At 44.1% G+C, this 16,506-nt stretch overlaps 1 protein-coding gene across 2 annotated transcripts in view; it reads right to left on the minus strand.

Annotated features, from left to right (window-relative positions):
• nup93 (nucleoporin 93) overlaps window positions 1-16,506 on the minus strand; it is a 133,536-nt gene that overhangs the window by 115,317 nt on the left and 1,713 nt on the right. For both annotated transcript variants that reach the window (XM_056281890.1, XM_056281889.1), the window contains exon 2: window positions 9,666-9,846. In XM_056281890.1, the coding sequence (XP_056137865.1) occupies window positions 9,666-9,844 (179 nt within the window). In that variant the 5' untranslated portion in view covers window positions 9,845-9,846. The remainder of the gene's footprint in view (window positions 1-9,665; window positions 9,847-16,506) is intronic.

Raw genomic sequence — 16,506 nt, forward strand, 5'->3', positions numbered from 1 at the left:
CGGCAGCGGCCTCCACCCGCAAGATGGCCACAGGTCGCAACGTTCCGAAAACCCTGGCAAAGACAATGGTCCTCCGGTGGGAAACAAAGCAATCAGACCAAAACAAACCCCACCAGCAAGCACACGACCGTGGGCCAATCACAACACTCCTGTCCTCAAATGCGGGCCCAGTACACGGCTGTGTACAAAGTCTCCACGAAACGGGCACTCAGACGGGGCCGCAGAGAGAAAAAAAAAATGGACCTCTCTCCTTGGGAGTCCTGCTGCGAATGCCCAAACTCCTCCCTTCCCGTGAGGAGATCGACCGTTGCGAACCTCGCGATTTCGCGGGCATAACAACTCCACACCATCGGCCAATAACAAAATTCAAATACAAATACATTCCATTGGTCCACATGTTCGGAAACCACACCAACAAAGGAAACATCCAAGACACAATGCATGCTGGTAAATGAAGTGCCACAACATATGTACCATAGATTTTAGAGGTCCTTACATGAGGATATGCACATCCTTGATAGGGAGGCACGCTGGTTTGAACGGAGAGTCAAAGAGGCCATCTATGCCAAGAGGGAACGACCATCCCAGAACCGGGGGGGGGGGGGGGCTAAGAGTACATCTGTCACCATCTTAGAATCCTGTGATTGCAACTATTCCCCAGTCCTGTGTGAATAGTACACATGGCCATCGTAACGCTTGTTAATGGTCACACCAATTTGCAAAATGCGAAATGTGAAACCAATCGTTGGTTTCGTTTGATATGGAACTGTGCTGTTTAAAAGGGTGGGGATACCTACAGTCAGTTGAGACTTAAGAGGTCACTTGGATGAATGATGAAATGTTTGTCTTAATAAACGTTGTTCCCAGATGAACCGATTCAACGTTCTGTGATTGTATGAATTAAGTACATAAGCTTATTGAACATCCTGTATCAATTGTACAAAGTTTCAAAACAATCAAGCGGGGTTTAGTGACAAGGGTTGCTCAGGAAGTGGTAAGAGCGAGGGTGGAGGAGTTGTTATTCTTGTTAACAACAGATGGTATAATCCTGGTCACTTTACCATCAAGGAATGTATATTTGTTGCCCGGACATTGAACTGTTAGCCGTGGGACTCAGGCCATATTAATTGCCCAGGGAAATCTCACATGCTATTGTGGCAGCTGTTTACATCCCCCCCTCTGCCAGACAGCAGCTTGTGACGTCATTCACATCGCCATAGCTCATCTACAGTCACAACACCCGAGTGCCCTCATCATAATCTCAGGTGACTTCAACCATGTCTCCATGGCGAAAACCCTGCCCAACTTCATCCAGTATGTGAACTGTACAACCAGAGAGGAGAGGACACTGGACTTGATTGGGGCTGCAACGATTAGTCGACATAATCGACGACGTCGATCATAAAAACTCGTCGACGCAGAATTTTAGCTTCGACGCGTCGTATAAAAACAATCAGAGCCAGTAACGTTAACTCAAAACCGCACAAATGTTCATTTGTAACTGCAATGCCCTATAGGAAGTGCTGGGGGCAGTATCGCTTCCATCGTCTGATATAACTGCATTTTGCATGAACGACGAAGAGAAGAAGAAAGCGTATGAACGATGGCGGAAAGGAGAGCGAATGAGGCTAATGAAGAGCAAAAACCAGCGAGACCGAGACTATCAAAAGTCTGGGAGTATTTCACAGATGACAAGCCAAAGAAGTCAGTTAAATGCAGAATATGCAAAGCCGAATTGGCATTCCACAGCAGCACTACGGCGATGCACGAGCATTTGAAACGCAAGCACCCTGGAGCCACGATGATTGCTACTTCGGATCATGGGTAAGTTTAGCTAGTTAGCCACAGTATCGTAATGTTTACGTTAGCTTAAGTTACATGTTGGAAAACAGAACGTCTCAAGGGTGATGCTTGCTAAGCGAACGCTATTTCAGTTATGTGGATTCTGCGTATCCACCAACGAGCTGTATGTAACATTAGCTAAACAGCACCAAGCTTGCAGCATAGCACACTACAGCTTAGAGTTGTTTAGCTCCGTCATTTATCACCGAGTGTCGTGTTTTTGCAGACTGGAGTATTAACTAGCTAAGTTAAGATTGCTAACGTTAGCTAAATGTTAACGGGTTCTAACATTCACTGACTCTGCAGTAACTTACGCTATGAGCTCTAGGTTTCTTTTTTTTCAGTTGAAAAAAATTGAACTTTTTGGGCTAAAGCGCAGGCAAGACTGCAGAGACGGGGAACGTTAGCACCATCTAACATTAGCTAGCTATCTTACTTAGCTAGTCAATCTGCAGTCTGCAAAAACACGACACGGTGCTAACGTGAGCTGTCTGTAGCCTAGACAGTCAACTAGCTTTCACACTGCGCTCTAATCAGCTGTAGCTTGTCGTAGCGTTAGCTAGTTAGACTGGGTTGGAGCATATCAATAATTCAGTTGTAAGATATTTATTCATTTAAATGGTTTAATTGGTATTAGGCAGTACACTAAGATAAACTGATACCATAGCCTACAACTTGTGATGATAATTAATACAGCTTTCTGTTTTGTTCTCTTTCTATTTTAGTACTAAGCAAAGGCGTGTGGATGAGTTCATCCTGAAGAGAGGCTCATGCACCCCTCAAATGGCTGGAGTCTTAACAGAGAGCATCCTCAACATGCTCGTCAATGACATGAGACCAATATCCATGGTTGAAGATGGGGGATTTAAGCAGATGGTCACCACATTCCATCCAGGTTACACCTTACCTTCCAGAACTCATTTTACTAAGCTTATGGAGGGAAAGTATGAAGCTACTTTTGGTAAGGTTAAAGATGCTCTTAAAGCAACCAAGAACAAGATTGCCCTGACAACTGATGCCTGGACCAGTGTCGCGACAGAGGCATATCTTGGCATCACCTGTCACTTTATAAGTGATGACTGGGAGCTCACTAGCTTCTGCCTTACAACCATGCCACTCGAAGAACGGCACACTGGACCCAACATTGCTGCATGGATTGAGCAGGCTGTGGAAAGGTTTGAGATCCCTCCAAGCAAGATTGTGGCAGTTGTTCATGACAATGGCTCCAATGTCGTACTGGCTGCAAACATCTTGCAGGAAAAACATGGGTGGGTGTCTATCCGCTGTGCAGGCCACACTTTACAGTTGGTGATCAATCGTGCACTGAAACACCCTCAGATCAGTAAAGCACTGGGAGCAGCGAGGTGTCTCGTCGAGCACTTTAAAAGGAGCGAACTGGCTTCAAGCAAGCTTAAGACAAAGCAGAAACAGATGGGGACCCCGGAACACAAACTTGTCCAAGATGTCTCTACCAGGTGGAACAGCACCTATTATATGGTGACTCGCATGCTGGAACAGAGATGGCCACTGACTGCGACTCTGTCTGACCCGGCAGTAACACAGAGAGGGAAACAATACCTAGACCTCAAAGCTGATCAGTGGACCCTGCTAGATGAACTGGCCAAAGCTCTCCAGGCCTTTGAATGTGCCACTGTCTACTTGAGTGGTGAAAGCTATGTGACAGTCTCCGCCCTGCCTCCACTAGTCAGAGGGCTTTTGAAGTCCACCCACACTGCCTATAATACAGCTCCTGTGCAGGCCTTCCAGGCGGCTGCTTCAGAGGAGACCACTGCACGCTGGTCAAGAGAGGTCACCATCACAGATGATGACCCAAGCAAACAGATCATTGCAGCTGCACTAGACCCACGATTTCGAAAACTAAAATTCCTGACACCAGAGGAGAGGTTTACTGTTCAGAATAAAGTACAAGCTCTGGCCCTACAGTCCAAGGATGGGAGTACTGTGAATAACCAGCACACCAGTGGGAATGAAGAAGCCACAGCAGCATCAGCTGACAAGGATGCCACAGACTCAGCTGAGGGAACTCCAAATAGGTCTGTTTCAGCTCTCGATTCACTGCTTGGATGTGACTCAACAGACAGTGACAGTGAGACCAATGATGAACAGGATGCACGCAACCAAGCGATCAGTAATGAAGTGCTGATGTACTTCGGAGAGCAGCCCCTCTCAAAGACAGAAAGTCCCCTGTCTTGGTGGAAATTGAATGAGGCAAAGTATCCAACCCTTGCATCACAAGCCAAATCGTTTTTGTGTATTCCAGCTACTTCTACTCCCTCTGAGTGTCTCTTCTCAGCAGCTGGGAACATCGCCTCAAAGAAGAGAGCCAGCCTCACTCCAGAGCACGTCGACATGCTCACGTTCCTGCACTGCAATTTAAAGCATTTATGAACTGCATGAGATCAGAGTAAGACACACATATACACACACACAGCTCCTCTCACTCACACACAGCAAACAAAAGACCTACAAGTCTGTCTGATCTGACTCATCCTCCCCTCCTGTTGGAGATGGTGGAGCCTAGTGAGTGGATCCACGTCCCCCTCCTGGACCAGGTTAACAGCCCCATCAGAACCGCGGTGCTGGGGCAGAGGCTGCTATTTTGAGTTACTTTTAAAACATTATTTGCACATTATCTTTACGTTTTGACTTGCACTTTAATTTGCATTGTTTAATTTATTTACTTTGTTTTTATTATGATTGATAATGCATTGACTTTCATTTGTATTATTTAATGTATTTATTTAGTTTTCATTATGATTGATGATGCATTTGATTAAACAAGTAGCTCCAAAACAAGTTCCAAATTCAAATGTTTCATGAGTCATTATTTTAATTCGCTATGGGATCGTGTTATGTTAAGACAGAGACACAGGGCGACATTCACAGGTGTGCAGACTTAAGCATGTGAGGTAAAACATGCACTGGAGCCCGGAAGAGGATCCGCGCCCTCAGGAAGCAGAGATGGAGGGTGTGAAAGAAATAATCGTTAGATTAGTCGACTAATCGAAAAAATAATCGACAGATTAGTCGACTACCAAAATAATCGTTAGTTGCAGGCCTAGACTTGATGTATGCTACGTGAAAGAGGCTTAAAACTCTTCTCCCCTCCCTCCCCTGGATAGGTCAGATCACAACCTAGTATATCTAAACCCTTGCTATGTGCCTCTTGTGAAACAGCAGCCTGTAACCACAAAACAGTGAGGAAATGGTCAGGGGAGGTCTGTGTGAAACTTCAGGGCTGTTTTGAGGTACCAGACTGGCAGACTCTCTGTGAGCTGCACAGGGATGACCTGGATGGGGGTCATAGGGTGTGTCACAAACTATATAAACTACTGTGTGGACTGCGTTGTCCCTGAAAAGACTGTCCACTGTTATTTAAATAGCAAGCCATGGGTAATGAAGGACATCACAGCCATCCTGAATGTAAAGAAGAGGTCCTTTAGAACCTGTAACACCCACAGTGTGCTTCACAGTTGACCGTGTCAGAAGACAGTTTATGAGACTTCACGCAAGCAAGGCGGCAGGCCCGGATGGTGTTAGCCCCAGGGTGCTCAAAGCCTGTGCCCCCTAGTTATGTGGAGTGCTTCAGTATGTCTTCAACATGAGCCTTAGATTTCAAAGGGTCCCCGTGGGGTGGAACACACATCCAGCTTCATTCCTGTGCCTAAAACGCTGCGTCCCAGTGACTCCAAGGATTACAGACCGGTAGCACTGACCTCTAGGGGTGGGACGATTCACAAATCTCATGGTTCGATACGTCTCACGATTCGGGGCTCATGATTTTGATTCAATATGATACAGAGGATGCCTTGGGAAGCAAGAGACAAAACACCATTGCAGTTCTCTATTTTTCATTTATTTTAAGAATAAGGACCATCATTTTGGCATTATCAAGGCACGTATTCAAACATAATGCAAGTGCAAAAGTTCTAACAACATTTTGTGCCATCTTTTCTTGCTTTGTAACACAACTGCTTTACTTTAAAACTTTAAAAACTACTTGAATGACTAAGGCGGTCATTTTGACCGTTTTGGATTTTCAAAGTTTAATAACTGTGGAAAAAAAAAGATACAGATCTGCCACTCCCTGAATGCTGCTAAAATTGCATATATTTGAGTTAAAATGATTTTTAGATCAATTACACAAAAAAAGTTAAGATCTACCTAAAATGACCATGAGCGGTCAAAATGACCACGTGTAATTTGCGCATCATCATGCATGTCATGTCACTATTTATGGTGTTGTTCACATCATTTCCTTCGCAACATTCAGTTCTTTTTTAACATGTCACGTTTTACAGGCCTTGTTACGTTTGTTAGATCAGCAATATGTGTTTTCCATTTTGTTTTTCAGGTATTAGTTCCAACATGTCTGGGTACAGACGCCATCTCAGACGCACCATGACTACCACCGAGGCACTGCAGCATTTGCAGGCGTTGGACACCGGCGACTTTAATACTATTTTTCAAACAATTTTAAGTTGTTAAAATGTTAATTGTGGTGTCAGTCGTTTCTTAACAGACATACTAACATCTCAATTGGGTATTTAGCTTGACAGAATATAGAGTTTAAAAACGTCATTCTAGTAGTTTTTAAAGTTCTGGTTGTTGTTTGGGACTGTTTCAATGGTTATTTCTCTTTAAAAAAAATTATTCATTTTTCACAATACATTTTCATGCACAGACACATGAATATATAACCATAAATGCATTAACCTAATCCATATACATAGATTAGTTCACAGATTGCACATATATCTTGTCATACATATTATTCACAATACACAAATAGCTATGGGAAAAAAAAGGAAAATAAACAGACAAAAAAAAAGGGGGGGGGGTTCCCTGCCACCTCAATCTAACTCTAATCTTCCTTATTGAGCGGGATTTGTAAGCTCTTGTAATACTCGAAAAAGGGGGTCCAAATCTTCATAAACTTTTGTATAGAGGGTGTGTATGATTTTATGATTTTCTCAAGTTTCAAAAACTGCATAATGTCTTTAATCCACCTGGAAAAATTAAGCGATGCTTGTTGCTTCCATGAGAGAACAAAGACATCTAGCAAGCAAGGAGGTAAATGCTATAATTACATGTGCATTACCTTTAAGGGTACGAGCTTCTGGAGCAAAACCAAATAGGGCACATATGGGGTTAGGAGGAATGTCTTTTTGAAACATCTTGCTATAGGCGTTAAAAATAGATTGCCTCGTTTTATAGACCTTGTTACGTTTGTTAGATGAGCAATATCTGTTTTCCGTTTTGTTTTTCAGGTATTACTGCCGACATGTCTTGTTACAGACGCCATTTCAGACGCACCATGACTACCACCGAGGCGTTGTAGTATTTACAGGTATTGGACAGCAGCGATTTTAAATCGTTTGAAAAATAGTATTAAAGGTATTAAAACGTTAATTTTGGTGTCAATCATTTCTTAACAGATATACGAACATATGCGATGCATTAATTTCTCAATTGGGTATTTATCTTGACAGACTACAGAGTTTAAAAACCGGCAGTCTTTTGACCGCCCATGGTCGTTTTAGGTAGGAGTGAAATCTCGGTCGTTCTAGTGTTAATAACACACAATCGCGAAATGGGGAGCGCATCAAACCGTGAAGAGTGTATCGAACGATTTGGAATTCGATCCAGTATCGTCCCAGCCCTATTGACCTCCCACATTATGAAGACCCTGGAAAGACTTATTCATGAGCAGCTTTAGCCCACGGTCAAGCCACACTTAGACCTCCTCCAGTTTGCCTACCAGCCCCGACTGGGAGTTGAGGATGCATCATTTACTTGTTTAACCGTGCCTACGCCCACCTGGATAAGCCAGCGAGCACTGTGAGGGTCATGTTCTTTGACTTCTCTAGTGCCTTCAACACCATTCAGCTGGCTCTACTGGGTAAGAAGCTGACCGCAATGCAAGTAGATGCCCCCATGGTGTCCTGGATTGTTGACTACCTTATCGGTAGACCACAGTATATGCACTTGCAACACGAGCTCTGCAGGGGATGGTCCTGTCTCCCTCCCTTTTCACCCTCTACACCATGGACTTCAACTACCACACAGAGTCCTGCCATCTTCAGAAGTTCTCTGATGACTCTGCTATAATTGGATGCATCAACAAAGGAGAGGAGGCTGAGAGCTGGTTGTTGATTTGAGGCAGGACATGACACCAGTGACCCCTGTTTCCATCCAGGGGCTCAGTGTGGATACTGTGGAATACTAGAAGTACCATGGAGTGTATCTAGACAATGTATTGGACTGGGCTAAAAACACTGATGTCCTCTACAAGAAGGGACAGAGCTGTCTACTTTTTCAGGAGGCTGAGGTCCTTCAACATCTGCCAAACAATGCTGAGGATGTGGTATGAGTCTGTGGTGCCCAGAGATCTCCTGTTTGCTGTTGTGTGTTGGGGCAGCAGGTTGAGGGTAGCGGATGCAAACAGGCTCAATAAACTGATCCACAAGGCCGGTGACATTGTGGGGGTGGAGCTGGACTCCCTGGCGGCGGTTTCTGAGATGAGGATGCTGTTAAAGTTATGTGCCATCATGGACAATGTCTCCCACCAACTCCATGACATGCTGGTCGGACACAGGAGTACTTTTAGTGGATAGACTCATTCCGACAAAATGCACTACAGAGCACCACAGGAGGTCATTCCTGCCTGTGGCCATCAAACTTTACAACTCCTCTTCTGAGTCAATAGTCAGACTGGCCCTTCGACTTATTTTACCCTGTTGGGTGTTTGTTTGTGCTGTTTGTTTCATGCTGTAGTAATACAGTATACTAGATTGGGTGTTATGTGCTGGGGCATGGTGCACATATATTTACATATTTTATTATTATTTCTATGTTATCTTCTATTTCTATTTATTTCTATTTTCTTGTTATCATGTATCTTGTTAGTTTTTCTTTACCAGAGCGCGAGTGTCTTTAATAGGACCCAATTCCCCTCGGGGATGAATAAAGTATTTCTGATTCTGATATGGGTGTGATGTTCGGGTGCCCACATACTTTTGCCCATGTAGTGTATATGAGACCGGTCTGACCATGACGGCGTGTAGTTTACACATTTGATGCAAAAACCCCTTTATGTTTCATTGGAAGCAGGAATCCATAATATTCAGTGGTCAAGAATTAGCAACAAAAAGAAAACATCACAACAAACATCTTATCACGTAGCTTTCAAGTTAAAAGCAGCAAAAGAAAAGATCACAGATATACATCAAGGGTGAGAAGGATACTGACAAACTAGAGTACAACCATTGCCGACTGAATTGATAAAATGATTTTGTGTGTTAAACTTGGTTTCTAAACTGATTTTTTTCTGATTGATTTTTAAAAGCACCATCAGCAATGAATCAACATACCAATCCATTTAAAAGGTTTTTTTGTTTTTGTACATCAAGATGAGATAAGATGAAATGTACTTTTGTTAATCTCCGGGGGGAAATTCATTCTCGGCATTTAACCCACCCCAATACACACTGGAAGCAGTGTGTGTTGATGGTGGGAGAAAACCTGAGCATCTGGAGGAAACCCACGCAGACTTGGGGAGAACATGCAAACTCCAGGACCTTGGACGGCCTGGGGGTCGAACCCCGGACCTTCTTGCTTTGAAACAACAGCGCTAACCACTGGCCCCCTGTGCTGCCCAGTTCTATTGAGAGTAGAAGACTCACTTAAGAAGTATTATTTTGAAAAGCCCTGTGCGAACAAAAATTTAGCTCAGAGGATTTTCTGGCAATGCAACATGCAAGTGTGTGTGTGCAGATCGTGGTTCATGTTGTATCACTTACGCCTTGACATCAGCAGCATCCTGTGAGGTACGGGTCAGGGTGCGGGATCTGAGCCTCTCCCCAGCCTGCTGGATCTCCTGGAGGTTCTTCTCAACGTGAGGCAGTTCAGATATTGCCTCTGTCTCAGCAGCTAGCTGCTCTGCCTGCTGCAAGAGCTCCCCAAAACCCTCAGCATCCATAACTTTAAATAGAAGAGAAGACAATCAGATGGAGTTTGATGGCATGACTAAATAATAGATAGATCATTTGAAATAGCTTGAATAATGTCTCAGAAAGAGAAGGGGTGCACTGATATCACTTTTTCACTGTCAATAGAAGCAATTACGGGGTTTTTTCACCATTAAAAAAATACAGGCTTCTATGTGCCAAAAATGCAGTACATCAAGCCATTCTGTTTTTATTCATGACATGTTACTCATAACTTTTAGCTTGGAATTTAGTCTTGGGTAAAATCTCAGATAACACTCCATTTTAGCCTAGTAATGACCCAGTATCCAGTAACAGCATGGATATCGGTGCATTCCTAAGAGAGTTGAGTGTGAGTCAGCAAAGAAAGAGCAATGGAGACAGTATCCTACATGAGATTCTACATCACCCTTGGCAGTTACCTAAAAAAAAAAAAACATTCATGTACACTGTTTTAGAAAGATTGACAGAGTTCATTTGGTAAAATACAGTTGCATGAAGCAATGAATGGTGCCCAAAGAAAACATGCTAATTTTTCCAAAATTAAGAGACACAAAAATTATGATTAATTTACCATAATACTAAATTTACATTGAGTTTGAAAAGATGGATAAAATTATACTTTAGTTGAATGTTAAATTTTGCATCAGTACAGAGGTAGTAATTTTTATTGCAACTGTCCACACAATCACACACACTTCTAGTACATTGTGTGCAGTGGTGAGCTGTCAGGGCCATCAATCAGGGCCTTCTCTGCTGGCCCTGGCAAAATCAAAATCAATTTGTTTTTCGTAGTTAAATCGTAGTGTGCCTGAAATGTGTCTGGATTCAATTACTTGGTTTCTCCTCGGGCTGAGCAGGGATTTCCTTTGTTATCTAAATCATCACAGCTCCTTGGACTAGCACTTTTTTGTATTGCTAGCTTTTGCTTGAAGCCCCAATTTGCAAACTGATTACAACTTTGAGTGACCATATCATCAGCCAATCAAAATTTGATGTGTAGTGACAGAACAACCCAAGGGCTCTGCGATGGATCGGTACTAGCCCCGGTGTCATCATCAACTTTGAGCTTGAGTGGGTTGTGCGCAAATTACGCGCAATGGCCACCGCATTAACAGCTACTGACAATGTTGTTGCCGATCTACTTCATGTTTTTTGCGAATCTGGTAGGATTCTCTGCGGTTTTTTTTTACATGTTCTCCCATACAGACTAAATACTGGATGGATTTTGCGAGAGAAGGCTGCCATAAGTCTCTCAACTGGCGAATTTCAACTCCAGGTTGGTGTGCACATTTTTCTTATTGAATTGTACACTGGTAATGTAGCTCTACTTTAATTTGTTGAAGTTCCGCGAGTGACTAGTGAACACTACATACACTGTGGAAATGTGTTATCTCCGCCTGGCCATATACGGTTAGTCTCGTGTGTGTGTCTGTCTGCGGCTAACCATGCAAACTACTGGACCTATCAGCGTAAAGTTTTTTATGCAGTTATGACTGTATGATCAGGAACTTTTTGTGGTTGCGGTGATTAAAACTCTTTGGAAAACATTTGTTTTTACTATCACCACTCCCTCTCCTCATTCACTCTCTAGCTGCTCTTTGTCGCTGCATGCATGCACACTGTTAATTTAGATTGGGCAGCGACAGTTCCCATTATGTATTCGGGTATGAGTGTTGAAAGTAAATGAGACATCATATTTCACAAGTCAGAAAATCATTCACTGTTGATCTCAGCACAGGAAAATTTGAGGAAAACTGTATGAACCAAAAATAATTTGCTTTATTCATCTTATCACCATGTCTGTGGAGGTGCTATGGACTCCAATGTTAAAACTCCACAATAAAAATAAAATTTCAAGAGTAGGATTAATCACAGTCACAGCTGGAAATCATCTCAGTAGCTACAATAATACGTGGCTTGTTTTCTCACCATTGTTTTATTGCTTTAGAATGAATGAGTCATTCGACTACATTTATTTCATATCATGAAAACCGCAACATTTAAACACATAAGGGCCCCTTCACCTGGTAGGCGAAAAAAAAGGGTGCTTTGTCACCAAGTCGAAAAACCAGAGAAGGGGAGATCTGCACTCTACTGAGTGCACTCTTCTAGTTGTTTTTGTGTTTGTGCCATGTGATTTGTGTGTGCAATCTGGTTGCTGAGTGACATGAAGGAAGATCTGATGCTGATGCTGCAATAGCTGCTATAGTGCACAGTGGTGTGCACTGAGGTTGAAGATCAGCTGTCTTATTGTTGTTGATCAAGTAGTGTATATGTGTGATAGTGTATTTTGTATGTGGCTGTGGTGGCTGTCTCAGCACCATTATGAGAAATTTGTGTGTTAGTGTGTGTGTGGGGGGGAGTTCATTACTTAAGGCCCTGACTGAAACCCATAGTACGCTACCTTATACTAAACCTTATAATTTCCAGAATACAATAATTTTAACAATAAATAATGTAAAAACATCAAACCCTATTATGCATGTGTATTGAACATTTTAATCATATGGAACAACACTATATGGACAAAAGTATTGGGACACTAAATCCATCCATCCACCCATCACCTTAACCGCTTATCCTGCTCTCAGGGTCGCGAGGATGCTGGAGCCTATTCCCTATTCCAGCAGTCATTGGGCGGCAGGTGGGGAGACACCCTGGACAGGCCGCCAGGCCATCACAGGGTGCACACGCATGCACGCACGCACACACGCACACACACACACACATTCATTCCTACGGACAATTTAGTACAGCCAATTCACCTGACTTGCATGTCTTTGGAATGTGGTAGAAAATTGGAGCTCCCGGAGGAAACCCACACAGACACGGGGAGAACATGCAAACTCCACACAGAGGACAACCCGGGATGACCCACCAAGGTTGGACTGCCCCGGGGCTCGAACCCAGGACCTTCTTGCTATGAGGCGACCGCGCTAACCACTGCACCACCATGCCGCATAGGCATTAATATGGAGTTGGTCCCCCCCTTTGCAGCTATAACAGCTTCCACTCTTCTGGGAAGGCTTTCCACAAATTTTGTAGTGGGTCTGTGGGAATTTTTGCCCATTCATCCAGAAGAGCATTTGTGAGGTCAGGCACTGATGTTGGACGAGAAGACCTGGCTCGCAATCTCTGTTCTAGTTCACCCAAAGGTGTTCGATGGGGTTGAGGTCAGGCTCTGTGCAGGCCAGTCAAGTTCTTCCACACCAAACTCACCCAACCATGTCTTAATGGACCTTACTTTGTGCATTGGGGCAGTCATGCTGGAACAGAAAAGGGCCCTCCCCAAATTGTCCCCACAAAGTTGGAAGCATAGAATTGTCCAAAATGTCTTAGTATGCTGAAGCATTAAGTTTTCCCTTCACTGGAACTAAGGGGCCTAGGCCAACCCCTGAATAACAACCCCATACCATTATCCCTACTCCACCAAACTTTGCAGTTGGCACAATTCAGTCAGGCAGGTAATGTTCTCCTGGCATACGCCATACCCAGACTCGTCCATCAGACTGCCAGACAGAGAAGCGTATTTCGTCACTCCAGTGGCAGTGTGCTTTACACCACTCCATCCGATGCTTGGCATTGTGCTTGGTGATGTAAGGCTTGCATGCAGCTGCTCAGCCATGGAAACCTATTCCATGAAGCTCCCCACACAGTTTCTGTGCTGATGTTAATGCCAGAGGAAGTTTAGAACTCTGCAGTTACTGACTCAACAGAGCGTTGGCGATTTTTACGCACTATGCGCCTCAGCACTCGTTGACCCCACTGTGTGACTTTACGTGGTCTGCCACTTCATGGCTGAGTTGCTGTTGTTCCTAAACGCTTCTACTTTTCAACAATACCACTTAAAGTTGACCGTGGAATACCTATCAGGGAAGACATTTCATGAACTGGCTTATTGCAAAGGTGGCATCCTATGACAGTACCATGCTCCAATTCACTGAGTTCTTCAGAATGACCCATTCTTTCACAAATGTTTGCAAACGCAGACTGCATGGCTAGCTGCTTCATTTTATACACCTGTGGCAATGGGTCTGAATGAAACACCTTATGATTAAGAGGTGTATCCCAATACTTTTGTCCATATAGTGTACATTTTGTATGCTAGCGATCGGCGCAACATACAAAAGTCTCATCATGCTCTGCACTTAATACCATTATCCAAAGTGAGACGTTTCTGGATCGTATTCCAAAAAAAAAAAAATACATTGTAGGATCATCCCATTATTCTGTCTTGTATTAAGTTACAAAAATTTAAAAAAAAGAAATCGGCTCTCACATGGGAGCACTAAGCCGACTCGTTCGCAACCGACACCACTACATGGCTGTCATTAACTTAAAACATTAATTAAATCCTCTTTACAAATCAGAAATTTTAGCTATTTTATATTGAATGCTCTAACTTACGGGCCAGTACTATTTTAACCCAGTGCAATGCAGTTATCGGCATAATATTACAAGTTAAATGAGCTCGTCAAATCTCAGGATCTGCCCTCCAGTGGTTCATGTCCTACCTCTCAGGGAGCTGTTTTAGAGTATCTTGGAGGGGAGAAATGTCCAAAGCGCACGGCTTATCCACAGGGGTGCCTCAAGGGACAGTGCTCAGTCCCCTTCTCTTCTCAATATACACCACCTCACTTGGTGCAACCATCCGCTCCCATGGTTTCTCATACCATTGCTATGCTGACGATGCCCACCTTTTCCGATCATTCCGACCAGATGACCTCACAGTCTCAGCACGGATATAGCCATGGCTTGCTGATATCGCTGCATAGATGAAAGAATGCCACCTTCAGCTTAACCTATCTAAGACTGAGCTCCTTGTCATTGCAGCCAGTCCATCCATACAACAACAGATCAATACCCAGCTCGGATCAACCCAACTCATGCCCACAAAGTCTGCCCGAAATCTGGGTGTCATGAGTGATGACCAACTAACCTTTAAGGTCATGCCGATTTGCCCTGTACAACATCAGGAAAATTAGACCCTACCTGTCTGAGCATGCAGCACAACTCCTGGTACAGGCTCTTGTAATATCAGGCATTGACTACCGCAACTCCTTGCTGGCAGGTCTCCCTGCATGCACTTTCAAACCTCTGCAAATTATCCAGAACACGGTGGGGCGTCTGGTCTTCAACTAACCCAAAACTGCACGTCACTTCAACTTGCTGCCCACATCAAATTCAAAACCTTGATGATCGCTTACAAAACAGCAACTACAATGGCTACTGCCTACCTGAACTCTCTCACTGAGGTCTAGACTCAGTCCTGCTCACTACGCTCTGCCAATGAAAGGCGACTGGCACTTCTGCCATAACGGGGCTCCAAGTCACTAGCCAGACTCTTCTCTTCTGTAGTTCCCTGGTGGCGGAGCGAGTTTACCGAAGTCCATTCAATCCGCTGAGTCCCTCTCCATCTTTAAGATGAAGGTAAAAGATCAAACTCTTTCATGAACATCCCCACACCTGAAGGTATTAATCCATCCATCCATTAGCTGAACCACTTATCCTGCTCTAAGGGTTGCAGGGATGCTGGATCCTATTCCAGCAGTCATCGGGCGGCAGGCGGGGAGACACCCTGGACAGGCCGCCAGGCCATCACAGGGCCGAGACATACACACACAAACATTCATACCCAGGGACAATTTAGTACAGCCAATTCACCTGACTCCAGAAACCGGAGCCCCCGGAGGAAACCCACGCAGACACGGGGAGAACATGCAAACTCCACACAGAGGACAACCCGGGATGACCCACCAAGGTTGGACTACCCGGGGCTCGAACCCAGGACCTTCTTGCTGTGAGGCGACCGCGCTAACCACTGCGCCACCATGCCACCCCTGATGGTATTAATAAAATACAAAATAATAATAAAACGCTTCTATGCACCCTATGCATTGCCATGTGCAATGCCTGTTGACACCTACAGTGCATCTGGAAAGTATTCACACCCCTTCACTTTCCCCACATTTTGTTATGTTACAGCCTTATTCCAAAATGGATTAAATTCCTTTTTTTTCTCATCAATCTACATACAATACCCCATAATGACAAAGCGAAAAAGGTTTTGTAGCAATGTTTGCAAATTTATTAAAAATAAAAAACTGAAATATTGCATGTACATAAGTATTCACACCCTTTACTCAGTGCTTGGTTGAGGCACCCTTGGCAGCGATTACAGCCTCAAATCTCCTCGGGTACAAAGCTACAAGCTTGGCACACCTATATTTGGGGTATTTCTCCCATTCTTCTCTGCAGATCCTCTCAAGCTCTGTAAGGTTAGATGGGGAGCATCACTGCACAGCTATTTTCAGGTCTTTCCAGAGATGTTCAATGCGGTTCAAGTCTGGGCTCTGGCTGGGCCACGCAAGGACATTCACAGACTTGTCTCCTTCGTTGTCTTGGCTATGTGCTTAGGGTCGTTGTTGTGTTGAAAAGTAAACTTTCACCCCAGTCTGAGGTCCTGAGTGCTCTGGAGCAGGTTTTCACCAAGGATCTCTCTGTACTTTGCTGCATTAATCTTTCCCTCGATCCTGACTAGTCTCCCAGTTCCTGCCGCTGAAGAACATCCCCACAGCATGATGTTGCCACCATCATGCTTCAATGTAGGGATGGTATTAGCAAGGTGATGAGAGGTGCCTGGTTTCCTCCA

This window comes from Lampris incognitus, chromosome 6 (genome assembly GCF_029633865.1).
Source record: "Lampris incognitus isolate fLamInc1 chromosome 6, fLamInc1.hap2, whole genome shotgun sequence".
In the NCBI taxonomy this organism is placed as follows: domain Eukaryota; kingdom Metazoa; phylum Chordata; class Actinopteri; order Lampriformes; family Lampridae; genus Lampris; species Lampris incognitus.